The following is a 16000-nucleotide window of genomic DNA, read 5'->3' on the forward strand; positions in this document are numbered from 1 at the left end:
TTCAAATTTATATTTATTAAATTGTACAAACTAAACTATGATCTATGGGACACCTTTAAAAACATTCCATCAAAATACCGTACTTCTGTATTGTTGATGGCTCACTGTCATAATGTGTGTAATTTTTCTTGCTGGTAATCTATTTATGTTGTTTAATTAGCAAAACAAAACAAAAACTACAATAATAAACTACTTACATTTGCAAAATTATTAGAAGGAATATATTTTTCCAGATGGAAAAGGATATTTTTAGACAAATCTATTGGCATAACAAAAGTTATAATGAATATTATAACTATTTTTAGATCTAAATAGTCTTCACTCTTTGTATAAGGCTACATTGTGTTTTTCATCTGAGTGTTTAAGATTCTTCTTCCAGGGTTAAACACTCATTAAGCGTGCTTTAAACTTCCACACAATGAGATGAAGACACGGCCAACCTTTACAAACACTTTTATTTTTATCCTCTAGAATTCCCAAAAATGAGAAGCTCACAAACGACATTTCCTTGGTGAGACTGAACAAGGCAGTGACACATGTAGCTCACTGTTTTAGCATCAAAAGAACATCGTCTTACCTGCACCAGTCTAAAAACACACCGAGACGGATCAGAACTTTACATGTAAAAAGATTTTTCTGAGCCTCTAAAACACGACAGCGTAGAACAGCAATAAATATAGCCATTTCCTTTGTCGATAGAAAAAAATAAATAAAGGTGAGCATGAGCTTGAACAGAGTAAATCATGGTGACCTACTTAATATGTGAACCCTTCATTTAGTGTTCTAATATAAACAAAAGCAGGCCATAAGATCTCATGCTTTATTTACATTCAGAAATGATGATGAGTGATGGAAACACTTATAGGACAGTTCACTCAGGCGTGCATTGCTGCGTTAACAGAAACAAATCCTGCAACTTTAACTTCACAAACCGTTTCCAGCAGCTGCTCTCTGTTTCATTCATTGCCGTTTCTTTAAATTCACTTAAAAACACTTAATGTATCAGAACAAACTCTCATTATTGTTGTCTTTTATTAATTGCGCCATGTATTCGAACAGATTTATGCAGATTAAATGAAGCACTGCCTCTTTTCACGGATCAGATAAGATGAAGATGGTTGACTTTTGGGTTGTTTGAGAGTTTAGCCACATGTTTGGAGCAAGACCCAACACCTAAAATGGTTCTGATTAATTCTGATCAACAAGCTCAGACAGGCCAAACGTAATGCTCCTCTCGTTACTACATTTAATAAGGATTTGATTCTTGAGAAAAAGATATTTTTTCATTAAAGTTACAGTCCCTTGCTTCGAAACTTTTCACATTTCGTCATGTTGCAACCACAAAAATGTGTATTTTATTGACATTTTTCTGTCAGACCCTAAGAAGATGAAGCAGCAGTCTGAAACAAACTTCTGGAAACCTGCTAAAGATCCGAAACACTGCGCTACTTTAGATTGAGGCTAAAAATCCAGTTGTTTACAGGTGCCTTTGATTAAAAACCACTTGGAAATTGATTAACATATTGATCAATATATTTTATGATGGCATTTTAGACAAAATGTAATGTTTGGTGATTGTTTCATAAACAGTTATTACGGTTTTATTGTCTAAAGCACTTTGAAGTGTCTTGTTATACAAATAAACTCGACTTTGCTTGAAAGCTTAAAACATGAATTTTTGTCATAAGGTGTGACATATGCCACACCTTTTGGATTTTCATTGGTAAAAAATGTTTTGTTTTCCTTCAGTTTCACAACCATGCACTACTTTGTGTTGATCTGTCACACAAAATCCCAATAAAATACATCTATTAGTTTGTGGCAGTAATGTGACAAAATAGGAACAAGTTCAAGGGGCATGAATAGTTTTTGCAAGGCACTGTAGATCATAGTGTTTTCAGTAATTAAAGATGATTTAAACCATAAATAAAAACTTAATCTGATATCAGACATTAAGCAGACGCAGCACAAAAATGTAAGTCAAACTCTTAACCAGGAGACGCATTCATTTACGTCAAACATAAAAATGAAAAGCAGGAAAATGCAGTGGTTCTCAAGTTGAGTTAATCTCCAGAAACCAGTTAAAATGTGTAACATTAGGATTATTATATTAAATATAAAACAGAATAAAAACACATATAAAGGTTGTGATTTACTTTGATTTTTTTAGCAACACATTTAAACTTCATCTCTTTCTGCAGCTGTTTGGAATCCAAACATTTTAGATGAAAGTCCTCTGATGATCATTAGCAGTTAATAAAATCTTAATAAAAATTTACAATTTAAAGAGCAGAAATGAGCTGCAGCTGCATTGCTAGATTATAACTGTATTATAAATTCGTTTTTTTCCAATATTTTTTAGCAGTTTAACTGCAGAGTTAATCAACTGGATGATGGTTTTTGCAACAAGATGTCAAAAAAAAAAACAACTTTTCAAACTATCAGAGTGAGCCGCTGAAATGAGAGACATGACGTGTAGATGAAACCGTCGTTATTTACGAACCTTTTCTACAAACATTTCCTCACCTTTTCAGGTTCACAAAACACCAGGCAGTACGAGGAAAAAACAAGCATCACAAACAGTCCTTTAGTCTTTTCTGACAATCTGCTCCAAAACAAAAGAGCTCGTTTGATGCCATTCAAGACAAAGATATAAACCCTCCAAAGCAAAACTTGGAAATGTTTGAGTCGCTGCTTAAAGATTACAGGTGAGGAAAAAGCCACACACTGCAACAGAAACGTGACTGACGCGTTAACACTGTGCAGCGCTGAATACTAAATCATTCGCTTTAGAAACTGTACACACTGATATAACTCATGCTCTACGGGAGCCGATGCTGGACGGAGGCTGGGACGAACAAAACCAAAGCGTCTCGAAGCTCCTCGGAGCGTCCAGCACCGTCCCAGCATGCACTGCGGCTCACAAAAAAGGTTAACACAAACAGGTCCGGTGTGTCGCGTAGCCCTGCGGTCCCCATCCCCTTCCCCAGGTGAGTGGGAGATGCTGTGCATATTCACTGCAGGTGCAGCAGGTGGGGTTATGGCTGAAAGAGGAATTACAAGTGAATGCTGACAGCTCTCCCTGCTGGTTGGACGCTGGCACTGCAGCTGCTCGAAAAGCCTGAGTAGAAAATGGCTGTGCATCAACTTACAGCTGTATCTCAACAAGTCAACATACCATCAGAAAGTTCATTTATTTCAGAAACTCAACTGTAAAGTCAAACTCATACCGGACGGATCTTCTTCTGGTAATTTTGATGATCGTGGCTTAAACTCAAAATTCTGTCTCTTCAAAATAAATTGATTTTACATTAATCCAAGAAACAAAGGATTTCTAAAACACAAATGTTATGTTATGGGTGGCACAATCAGAGATCTTCCACAAGGGGTTTAAGTTAAAAAAAAAACATTGATAGAAAGTTGAGTGGAAGGAAAAACTTGCAACGAGGAGTCAGTACTTCTACACAGATACAGTATATCCAGGACACAGTGCATTAATATCTCATTTCTTATGTTACTTCTGTCCTAAAGCAGGGGGAAAGGTTCTGACCTGGACTAATAAGAACGAAGGTCGGACATTAGCAGAGTGAGTAAAAAAAATAAACTGTTTTTCCGCTAATAGTCAATTTTTCATTTGGAAATCATAGACACAGAGGTTGAAATAAGATTAGTGAGCCACTGAATCCATATTGTTCGAGGTCCAGTGTGAAGTTTCAACGGCCAGTGATGATTTGGGAAACCTTGACATCGAGTGGTGTTGGTCCACCGTATTTTCTCAGGCCTAACGTCAGCTAAACCATCCAGGGAATTTTAGATTGCTTCACGCACTAATGTTCCATGTTTTTCTTTATGGAGATGCTGAGTTTATTTTCCAGAAAAACTAAGCACCTCTCCACAATGCCAAAGGTAGCAAAAGCTGATTCAACGGCTGTGCTAACGTGGCTAGCAAGCTGCCCTGACCCCATAGAGAGGGTTAGCTCTAACCCTGCCTAAATTTACACAAGTCTAAGTGTTACTCTTTTTTTACACACAAAGACTAACATTTGTGTGTAAAAAAAAAGACAGAAAGAAGAAGAATCATTCTCTACCACACTTCATCCTTCCACTCAACTTTCCATTATGGAAATAGGAAAGTAAATTTTTCATCGACTGTAACCCAAAATCACCAAATTGTAAATATATGACTGTTTATAATAAATATATATGAGTTTCACTTTGTGAATTGAATTACTGGAGAGAAAAAAAAATAAATAAACTTTTCAACAATATTTAACTTCTCTGAGATACACCTGCATGCTATGAGGTGTCTATGGCTACTAAAAATACCCACACTATTCTACTCTTAACAAATCCCAAAGTTTCTTTGTTTCCTCTTCTATAATTTTTTTCATTTTTTCATGTTCCCTGCTCTCTTCATGCATCTTTTACATCCTCAGCCCCAATCCAAATAAAATCATGCTAATAGGTTTCAGCATTGGAAAGCTTTTTAATGCAACAGACTAAATTAGTGTAACCTGTCAAGAATTGCCTTTCTAAATACTTTATAATAATAATAATTAAAAAAAACAAAATCACATGATTATCATTCAGCCCTTTTTGGGACTAGCAAGTAGTTTTCTGTGTTTGCTCCTAATGCATCTTCACAATAGTGTACTGAATATATTGCAAATATACCGTCATATATCCTACAATATAAGCAGGTGCATTATATACTGTACAACACGTCCTGGATAGCAAGTTTCCTTTATCGTATTTGATCGTATGCTCATACACTGACGGGCGCAGGGGTCAACAACAACAGACGACTGAAAAATACCTTAAAAATATCAACATTCACGGTCTGCCCGGTGAGTGTCGGCCTGGAAATGAGCGGTACAGACAGGAGGTTACACGCGTCGGGTATGGCACAGGCAGGAGAATGACTGAACAGCCCCTGGGAGAAGCTCGGACTCTCAGTTTTTTTTGTTTTGTTTTTATGTCTAAGTAGTAAAAGCCCTAAGAGAAGCTGTGCTGGATGCAGGCATGCGTATCACAGCAGGGGTAAAAAAAAAAACACACACAAAAAAAACATTCGCCCAAGAAAGAAAACTAAACACATCACTGGACAGAAGCAAAAGCAAACAGGAGAAAAGATATGTTCAAGTAGAGCGAAAAAAAAAAAAAAAACTCTCTCTTTGCTTGAGATGCAGTTTTGTGGCTGCATCGCACCGAGAACTTCTGCGGACGTCGGCTCTAGCTGTCCAGAAAACCCCCCCAAAAGAAACGAGCAGCCGCGTTCTCGTCACGGCGTTTCTCTGCAGCGACGCTGATTGAACTTCACGCCGCCCTTACTGGAGCTAAAAGCTGCGATTCCCAACTCGTGCGTGTGGAATGTGAACGCATCGTGAGAATAAACGGAAATACGGAGCTGGAATGTAGAGGCTCCAAAAGAACAACGTAGTGATGCTTTAAAAGTCTGTTACAGCGCTTCACGTCGGAGTGGCGGTAAGACTAAAAACCAAATCTTGAGTCGTCTGTAATGAGGCAACAGTTCAAAGTGTGTAAACATGTTTGGTCCCTAACAGAGTTGAAGGGTCGTGGAAAAAGTTGTGAGGATGTGGCTGGAGAGGTGCCCTGAAAGAAGAAAAGGGAGGGGAGAAAGGAAAGGATGCTGAATGTAGGTCCCTGTGGTGTCCCATTTGATCTGGAAGCATCCTTTTTAAGGAACTGTGCCGTTTGCTGCTGCCGCCGCATCCAGCGTCCATCTTCAAAGACACCTCCTCCTCTCTGACCTCACAGCTGTTCCCCCCACCTCCTGCACCAACATCCTCGCTGGATCTGCACCTCCTCGGCCACACGAGAAGACTGGGGTGCCGGGTGGGGCGTCGTGGCAGCGGGAAGGCGTGGGGGTAAGCCCCTCACCCCTGCTCCCCCTTCAAGCAGAGCTCCGAACCCTCCTGGATCTCAAATAAAAGCCTTCGCTGGGAGACAGCCTGCCGCTGGGAGAGCGACTTCGTGCCGCTCCCGGCGCCCCCTCCTTGCTTCACTTCTTGACAGCCTGTCTGTAGCTGTTCCTCTGTCCTTCTTGTCGAGGTTTGCTGCTGCTGCAGGCGCTGGCTTTGCTGCTGGTGCCCCGGCTGCTGCTGGCCTGGCTGGCCAGGCTGCTGTCCTGCAGCGTGGGGCTGGAGTGCGCCCTCTGCAGGCTGCTGTCCTCCAGGAGCAGCGACTCGAACACGGACAGGTCCTCCTCGCCGCTCCGGATCTTGGCCCGCAGCAGCATGATGTATGTCCCGTACCGAGTTTTCTGAGGAGGTGCGACAGAAGAAAACGTCTGAGGACATTACTGGAGTAATGAGCAACACCGATTACTCATAGCTATAAAAGGTGTACACATTTAAATACGTCTGTAACTTTCCCTTTGAATGCATCGACTGCAGTCCTCTACAGAACATTTCCCACCTCAAAGTCCAGATACTCGTCTCGCAGGCGGTACTCCTCCAGCTCCCGGCCTTTGACCTTGCGGTCCGGAGGAAAAGACCGCAGCTCAGCGAGGTCAGTGGAGACGGCTCTGAACCGAGCTTCATGGGATCTGATCTGCTCCTCCTGGAGCGTCAACACAAAAACATTTACGGCAATAGAAAAGGAAACATGACCATCTGATTAATTACATTCTGAGAGTCGCTTGCTATTTCTCTCATTATTTTTTTATGACAAAAAAATAAATCAATTTAAGCACCAAATAATGAGAATGTTTAACTTCAGAACAATCTGAATAGAACTTGGATAAAGTGCAGTGCAGACATAAAAAACTTTTATAAAACTCAACCTTTTGGGCTGCTACCATTTTACAGATATTATAATAAATGTTTCCAGAGATCATCACAGGTCAACCAACCACCCATCCCCACATTTACAAAATCAAACAAATTTTGTGGCAATCAACTGTGCTACAAAAGTTTTAGCAGCACAAACACACAAGTTCATTTATATCAATTTTGTTTGATTTTGTTAATGTGCGGGGAAAGGGAAGTGTGATCTCTTGTGACCTTTGGAAACTTTTTTTTATATCTTAAAAATTATAACAGCACAAACCAGCAAAAGTGTAGCTCAGTGGACTGACGGTATATTTTGTTTGATTTTGTAAATGTGAACTGGCTGGTTGACCTCTGATGACCTCTGGAGGCATTTATTTTGAAAAGACAGTAGTACAAATGAACATTTTTGCTGCACAAACATACGATGCCAATTTAGCTTAATAGTCTTTTGCATAAAACCACAACAATACACACTGAAGTTGTTTGTGACATATAAAGCAGTTCAGCCTGATGGAAATGTCCGATAAGGTTAGCGGTACCTCGGACAGTTTGGACATCGTTCCTGGCAGCAGCGGTCGGCTGAACTTCTTCTGGGAGCCGATGGCTGCTGGGAAGGGAGGAGACGAGAACATGGCGGCCACCGTGTTTATACGCGTGATCCAGGACTGCATCTGCTCAGCGTTCCTGTCATGGATAAATCACACAGCACTCATTAAAACGGAATGCTCGGTTTGGTACGAACCGCTTCCACTCTGTGGCGTTTTACACCAACATCAGCACTTGGCTGGGCTGCAGCATCAAAGGGATTATAAATGATCAGAAAATGCAGCACTGCTGTTGACAAAGAACTGATTTTGGAGCCAATTAATGCATGAGAGAATAGGCTCTGTTCTACACTAAAAGACCAATTAGGGCCTCGTGAGGAATATCAGCTCGAATCAGACAGCCTCGCTTTAAAATCCCAGAGGAGACGGACAGAAGATGGAAATGGAGAGACAAAGAGATAGAGAGAGAGAGAGAGACGCAGAGAGGAGTTCAGCTATCTGGGACAAATACAAGCTGCAAACTGGAGCACAGAGCCTGTCCTCCTGGGGCTGAAACATGTGGCCAATCACGCGCCACTTCCTGGATCCTGCTGAGTGCACCTCCACCTTCAGCACACGGGCAATTTAGCATGTGGCCAACGATGATCTGAGTGCGTTCCTATTAGCAACAGATAATTGCCTCATAAGGTCAAATTTCTTATGATAAATTAAGCTGAACTGAGGCTCGTACATCAATCAGTCTCATGATCTCAAAGAAGAAAGGAGAAATTATTGACTTTCTCCATTTGGTGACCTCTATCACACATGAGAGAAGATTTCTGTATATTCTGCATGGTTAAGATTTATTTAGATTCAATACTTAAATTGATTTGTCACATTGGATTCTTGCATTTATTAAGTATTTATCATTTTCTCAGTTGCTTTAAGAAAACATTTTTATGATCCAACATTGGTCAAGATCCAGAACTAGTCTGGATTCGTCTGGTGTCTCAGCAACAGAATCACCTCAGTCAAACGGCAGAAAGGGCTTTCCTTAGTGAGACATTAAGCTCTTTCCTCCCTGACGAAGAAATCTCGGCATAAATTAACCAGAAGGTCACTTAAAAGTCAGCAGATGATCAATTCTGACCATCGTTGCTTTGGATTTGGAACCATGTTGGATACGACAAGAAAAGAGCTTAAAGAAAGCAACACTGAGGAATCTTACACAACCTCACACCAAAAGACAAACATTACATCCTGCAAAATCTTAGTTGGTTGGGAAAGTCTTCTTGATCGACTCCAGCTTTCAATTTGACTCTTTGAATGCTTTGGTGGGGAGGAGTCGTCACAAGGGAATCGTCAACCAATCAGAGGCTGACTGACAGTTGCTGTGAAGCTGTTCTCACGTTGCTGTTTTTTATAAAGCACATTATCAGTTCCTTGAATAAGAGACAAATTTAAAATCAACAATCCTTTTTTAAAGCCATAACTAGTTTCAAAGTTTTCCAAATTTCTAAATGGGGAAAAATAAGATTAGATTGCTTGAAAATAACTGATGATGGGACGGGATCTCTGTGTGTGAAAAGCTTGTGTTTTTTAGATGAGTGGTGTTCAAACTTTTTACCCTGATAAATTTTAACTAATAGTGGGCTACAACATTTCTGAATTAAAAGCAATGCAACAAATATTTTGCATATCATGCAAAACATAAAAAGGGCTTTGATCTGTTGCCTTATTAAAAGAGAAACAGAACATTTCTACATTTTGTGGGTCATCAGTTGTTTTCTATTTTGTTGGCCAAATTCTTCACCATTCTTGACTTGTGGACAGGGACCAAAAAAATCATTTAAAAGGCCACAAATGATGGCCCCTGGGCCACAGTTTGGACACTCTTGCATTAGATCTAACCTCCAGCCTTTGGAAGACATTTTGAAAAGACCTGGAGAGAATCAGTTTCTGAAGCTCATAGTTTGAACCTGAGAAACGTTTCTGCACTTCATTAAATACTTTGGACACAAGGGGATCCGATTATCTTAGGATTTCTAACAGCTTCATGTGTCTAAACGATTTATATGTGGATGAATCCTGAATGCATCCTGCAGCAGCAGCAGCAGCAGCATCTCCACAAACATCCCACAACAGATTGCTTGACACCCTGCCCCCTCTCATGGATCATCAGGGAGTCTGGGATTACATGAATGATGCTTGGCTCTAACCTGAAAGACCAGATGGTTTATTGCACACATCCATCTGTGGAGAAGTTGTTGGACAGTGGTCGGAAAATGGTAAAAAAAATAAATAAAAAAAATACTTGGCACATGATTAATTTGATCCATCACTGTCAGTTCTCTGATATCTGCGTATTAACATCTTGCTGTAGCCAGTCGTGGTTTTAAACAAGATATGACAGAAATAATCTGGGATATAAAAAGTAAACTCATGTTAGTGACATAAAAGGTGCAGTAACCGCTGACAGGAGAGTCTGTAGTTGTAGGTTGATTTACTGTCCAGAGAATCATTTGAGAGTTGATTTGGCCATGTGCTCCGAATCAAAATCTCGTTAAAAGTCCCGGTGATGACGCATTTTCAGCTTCCTGGCACAGGCTATTTTCATTTGAGTTACAAAGAGTTCATGATGCTCGGTACGCCAACGCTGCTCACTGCGTGTTTGGAAGACAAACAGGCCCACAGCATCACGGATCCCACACCTTACTTAACAATGAGCATAAGCTGCTTCTCGATATATTCAACCTACAATACATGTTTGTATTTTTCATGGCAGGATGAGAAAAGTTTATTTCCGTTTTGTTGGAGCGTGTTACCATTGCTCAAACTATATCAGGTCAGAAAAAGAAACCAGTAACTTGTTTGGGTTTGCATGTGCAGGGTCTGCAGGAGACATTCGTGATAATTTATGCGTTTAGGTTCCTTCCAGCTAACTGAGCAACGTAAACGGGGCATAACGAGACTCACGGTGCCTGGAAGAGATAAACCCTCCAGTCAGCCGTCCGCAGGTAGAAGACATTGGGTCTCTTGCTGTAGTCTGACGCCTTCATTGCCAGAGAATGATGGATGGACACGGCGTTCTTCAGGTCTTCATCCGACAGCTGCTTATCCGGCCGGTACTCGCCCTGAGATGACAACGTTCAGCAGGAATTAATGTCCAAACCTCAAACAGGGATTCCTCTAGAAAGGAGCCAAAATGCTGGTTGGTAGTAAACTTAAATTATTTGATCAAGTTTTATAAAACTTAACTGTTTAGAGAACAAGCTTCAGTAAAGCAAGACTTTGGATGTGGATTTTGCCTAAACAAATGAAGAAACTATTGTTTTAGTGGGAATATACCAAAGTTACTCATGAATTTGGACAACACTTATTTCAAAAGGAATAGAACAAACTCAGTATAAGAAAGACATAAAAGTTTGATGTTTAGATTAAAAATAATTTTCTGTAAATGCTTTAGTAACACGTGTTTCTGTTGGCCGTTATAAAACCAAACAAGAGATGTTTTTGATTATCGAAGCAATAAAAAAGTGTTTTTAATAGTTCTTCTGCATGTTTTTCTGCTATTTCTGCAGACAGTATTTACAAAACTAGGGCACCTAAGGTAGAAGGGTTTTAAAAATATTTTAATGATTTTTAGCTTCAAACCATTTACCCAACTTCTTCATTTTCCATATAAATGAAAAGAGCTCAGTCGTTTTATGACTTGCAAATGTTTATGATTCTTTTTTTTCTAACATCTGTAAATAGAAATAGAATTAGTTAGATTAATTTTGCGTTCAAAATAATACATGTAAATATTTTTTGTGGCTCTAAAATTTTATTTTGCAGCAGTGTAAAGTGGTTCTTTGTATCGAAGAGGTAGATGATGCCTGAAATATGGTTTAGTGCATAAACTCCAAACAATATAACGGCGTTTTTGGTTTTAATGAGACATAGTTTCAGGCAGTACCTATTATTGTTCTTCATGTATACAAACTGATACATTTCTACAGGTTGTATAAACAATTGGTTGATAATTCAACTCAAGATTATTTTATTTACTGAGTTTAATTCAATCCAATTGAGCCCAATTCTTTTACCTACTTAAAATCTAAGTTTCAAATCTCCGCTTGGATAATTTTGCTTATTTTAATTGTACGCAGTTCTTTAAATGTCCTGTGAATAAATATATTTGCCCATTTATTCATAACAACTGGAACGTTCAATATCTAACAAGTTATTTTCGCAATTTACCGTCAATTAAAACTCTGCCCCCCTCGGATTAACTTCACTCCCTGCTGCAGTAGGGGTGAAATTACCGTAATAACCCAATATTGGCTGGAAAGCGCAACGTCTCTCCTTTCAGAAACAGTTGGAATTTTTTCAGAGAGCGCAACGTGTGGCGGAATTATGGTACTGCAAATTTGGCTGGATTGTCGCCCTGGAAGAGTTAACTCAGTATTAAATTAGTCATAATGTCATTTCTTTAGAAGGTATTATTTAAAACTGATAATCAGCTAACATTTATTTTTACTTCTGATTGGAAACGTTTAGTGGTATTATGTAATGGTTGATGTTTCTGGACACCAAAGCCCTGAGCAGGTGCAGTTTTTCTTTCCGTTTGGGAGCAGCAGCAGCAGCAGGCTGTTCTGCTGATGGAGGTCGCCTGTTTCTGGAGCCAGACTCTTCGCTCCGTATGGGTCCCTGCTTGCTGCCAGAACCCGGCGGCAGGGCTCGTTACGCCATAAGACATAAAGAAGAAGTGCTAATCTAAAACCAGCTAGTTCCTGATGTTTGTTGTTTTTTTCCCGTCACCTTCTGTTATAAATCTGCTGCTACTGGAATGAAAGCCTAACAGGAAGCTTATGGCAATGCAGTCAAGCGTTCTTTAACAGGATGAATAATGCATATCAATCAGAGGCTGGTGCAAACTGCTTCTCATTGCATCTTTTCAGGCTATTTACATGAAATGAGGGGAAAATATCCAGAGTTCACACTGTTTATGCTGATGTAAGAGCCTTACTTTTTGTAGATACAGAATTAGCCCTTTAAGGATGGCGTAGAAAGTCTTCCAGCCTCTCTTCCCTCTCGGTGCTTGAACGACAAACATGTTAAAACGTTAAATGACACAAACGTAAGGGAAAAAGCAGATAGTCTAGATGTTAATTAAAGCTCAGTTACTTTGTATAATCAAAAATCTACATTTTGAAACGTTAGACATGCAGAAGTATTCACACTCTTTGCACCATTTCATATAAATTCACATAAATTTTAATGTATTTTGTTGTGGTTTTATGTGATAAATTAACACATAGTAGTGATTGTGAGGTAAATAAAAACCTAACAATAAATATTTTCCCTGTTCCTGCCAAAGAAAAGCAACCCCACAGCATAATGCTGCCTCCACCATGTTTGAAGGTGGTGTCTTTTTAGCTTTCCTTAATCAGCGGTTTGATGGAAAATGCTGTTACTGAACTAGAGAGTTAATTTAGCGACAGACTGCTGCTGCATCCTAGGTGCACAAAGGAGCGTTATCATAGTTGCTTCCTCTCAGCGTCTGTTGGACTTTAACGATCACTGCTCCCAACAGACTCAAAAAGATTTTACATTCCTGTTGTTTTTATCAGTTAAAATAACATTACTGATATTTTCACATTCCAGTTGTTTTTACAGTTTTTCCACTGCTAGTAAATAGTTAGTTATTTTTAATGCGCATAAATTTCTGTAATTCAACTTCTAATTTTTTCTTCTCTAAATTAACTTACTCTGCTTCACATTGCTTTTAATCTGAATATGCTATTTTTTAATAAATGCACAGTATTACTTTTCCTATGTGGAACATTTAAATTTTTTATTCTTATTTCTATATTTTTGACAGAGTGTGAAGCGGCCGGGATGAGGCTCAGTGCCTCTAAATCCGAGGCCATGGTCTTGAGCCGGAAAAGGGTAGAGTGCCTTCTCCGGGTCAGGGGGGTCGTCCTGCCTCAAGTGGAGGAGTTTAAGTATCTGGGGATCTTGTTCACGAATGAGGGAAGAAGGGAGCGGGAGATCGACAGGCGGATTGGGGCAGCGTCTACTGTGAAGCGGGCGCTGTACCGGTCCGTCGTGGTGAAGAGAGAGCTGAGCCAAAAAGCGAAGCTCTCGATTTACCGGTCGATCTGCGTTCCCACCCTCATCTATGGTCATGAGCTTTGGGTCATGACCGAAAGAACGAGATCACGGGTACAAGCGGCCGAAATGGGTTTCCTCTGCAGGGTGGCTGGGCTCTCCCTTAGAGATAGGGTGAGAAGCTCGGTCATCCGGGAGSRACTCAGAGTAGAGCCGCTGCTCCTCCACGTCGAGAGGAGCCAGTTGAGGTGGCTCGGGCATCTGGTAAGGATGCCTCCTGGACGCCTCCCTGGTGAGGTGTTCCGGGCACGTCCCACCGGGAGGAGGCCTCGGGGAAGACCCAGGACACGCTGGAGGGACTATGTCTCTCGGCTGGCCTGGGAACGCCTTGGGATTCCCCCGGAGGAGCTGGAAGAAGTGGCTGGGGAGAGGGAAGTCTGGGCCTCCCTTCTGAAGCTGCTGCCCCCGTGACCCGACCCCGGATAAGCGGAAGGAAATGGATGGATGGATGGATATATTTTTGACCTTTGTGTGAGTCTGTAGGTTTCCTCTTACTTTAACCCGGTGCTGTCACACCTGAATTTCTCCACTGTGGGGTTAATAGAGGATGTTTTCTTTCTTTTTTTTTGTATCAGAGGTGAGCAGGATCAGTATGCATGGAAAAGTTTTAAGATTTTTTTAATGATTAAAAATCATAATTTTCTTAACTTTTTCTGCTAAAATGAATCCAAATAAAATACATTAAAGCTTGTGGTTTGTGACAAAGTGAAAAAGTTCAAAGGGCATGAATACATCTGTAAGTGTGTAACCTAAAACACATTTGAAACACTGAAAACGACAACTAAGTGAAAGGAGTTTTGATTAAACGCTTGACGAACTGTCCGTCTCGTACTTCTCTTTCCGTCTGAGTCAGCATGGACTTTCCGCACCAGGAATCCGTTCTTGTACAGCAGCATCCCCGTCGGGTCCGTCCCGTCCGACAGGGGCTTCCCGCTGCTGCCCACCCTCTTCATCGGCCTGGAGGCGTCAGAGTCCAGGAGGCTGTCCCCAAGCTCTGAAAACGACTTCCGCAGCTCTTCCTCATCTCTATGGAGACAAAGTATAAAAAAAAAACAGACTCCATGGTGATCGACACTTACGTGTCCTGCCTCATTAGCAATAAACACATCATCATTCATCCTGTCCTTTCTGCCGTGCACCGTGTGCTTGTTACACCAGGACATGAGATTTCACATGAGTCAAATCGCCGGTCGCTGCCGCTGTCTCAGCCGAGCTTCGGCTCTTCAAGGCGCTTACAAAGCAGCGCATCAGCAACGGAAAGAACAGGAGCTGCCTTCAAAGCTTTCAGCGTGCGTTTTCCTCTCCTGCTTTTTGAAACTCAGGCCGGTCTTTAGGATCAAAAAAGGCAGAGTAACGCCTTCCTTCTTGTTCTGGCTTTGAGGCGGAAAACAGAGACTTATTTACCCTGAAGACCAGATCCTGACACATCACGCTTCCTTTTCCTCTCTGGATCTTCAAATTCTCCGAATGGGTCACAAAGTTTTTATAGTCGATGTTTTCGAGTGAATCTTTTTCTAAATTGTACGTTTCAAACTGAAAGTCTCGACAAATTATTTTGAAATTGAATTCAAATGCTTTCAATCCACTGTATTTTATGCTTTTAATCATCTTGTAGAGCAATTTCTAAACAACTGGATGTAACGTTTCAACCTTACTGAGATCACCTTGCATCAGTCTGGTAGGAAACTTCACTGTCACAGAAAAACCCAGAAACCATCAAGCAGCTAGAGCACCAGTAACACCAGTTACTGTCAACAGTGAAGTGAGTTGAACTTAGAAAGAAGCCACTCCTTCGAACTGTCACTGAACTTTGCAGCTGCAACTCAAAGGCGCAGCTCAGAAAGGGTTCATGTTCATTTAGAGCTGGACAATAAATCAGTAAAGTTCTGATTTGATTGCAGCAACATAATATTTTGTTTCCATTTTTGTTGATCATTATCCTGCACAAAGACTCAGTAACAACCCATTTCCAGTTTTCTGGCAAATACCACCAGATTTTTTTCTTAAAACTTTCTGGGTCAGCGATAGAGCAACAGCCCCACAGCATCACAGATCCTCCACCGTACATCCACACAGGGCCTAAAGTTGGCTTTCCCATTTATTCACTTTTTGCCAAGAGACAGTTTTTTGCTAAAACCTTCAATCTAGCTGCCTTTTGTTTCAAAGACGCAGAAAAATAATGATCCAGCATCACCTTCATTGTGCAGTAGCACACGCAATTTGATCAGCATAAATACAAATCAATGTCAAAACCACAGCATTTATTAAGCATTATTAGATTTTTGTCCTTTAGAAAATGTCAGAAGAAAAATAATCTGGAGAACCAAATAGTTGTCTGTACTCTATTTAATTTTTCCATACATGTCGTCACCTCGAAAATCATTAAGGCAAACTTCATGTTTTTCAAGGCAGCATCGGAGCCGTGCGTTAAGATATTTGTATTCTCTGAAAGTTGCAACGAGGACAATAAGCTCCAGAAAGTCAGGAAGAAAGTTTGAAATGATGCAGTCCTGAAAACGGTAACCT

The 16000-nt window shown here is 40.6% G+C and overlaps 1 protein-coding gene across 7 annotated transcripts in view; it reads right to left on the bottom strand.

The window, feature by feature from the left end:
- Window positions 1-436: 436 nt before the first annotated feature.
- Window positions 437-16000, bottom strand: part of LOC103481754 (PH and SEC7 domain-containing protein 1-like) — an 80157-nt gene continuing 64593 nt past the window's right edge. For all 7 annotated transcript variants that reach the window (XM_017310850.1, XM_008437482.2, XM_008437479.2 and 4 more), the window contains 6 exons: window positions 14307-14500; window positions 12330-12400; window positions 10295-10452; window positions 7334-7478; window positions 6439-6582; window positions 437-6283 (listed from right to left, as the gene is read on the bottom strand). In XM_017310850.1, coding sequence (XP_017166339.1) covers window positions 6023-6283; window positions 6439-6582; window positions 7334-7478; window positions 10295-10452; window positions 12330-12400; window positions 14307-14500 — 973 coding nt within the window. In that variant the 3' untranslated portion in view covers window positions 437-6022. The remainder of the gene's footprint in view (window positions 6284-6438; window positions 6583-7333; window positions 7479-10294; window positions 10453-12329; window positions 12401-14306; window positions 14501-16000) is intronic.

The sequence above is a fragment of the Poecilia reticulata genome, linkage group LG19 (assembly GCF_000633615.1).
Source record: "Poecilia reticulata strain Guanapo linkage group LG19, Guppy_female_1.0+MT, whole genome shotgun sequence".
In the NCBI taxonomy this organism is placed as follows: domain Eukaryota; kingdom Metazoa; phylum Chordata; class Actinopteri; order Cyprinodontiformes; family Poeciliidae; genus Poecilia; species Poecilia reticulata.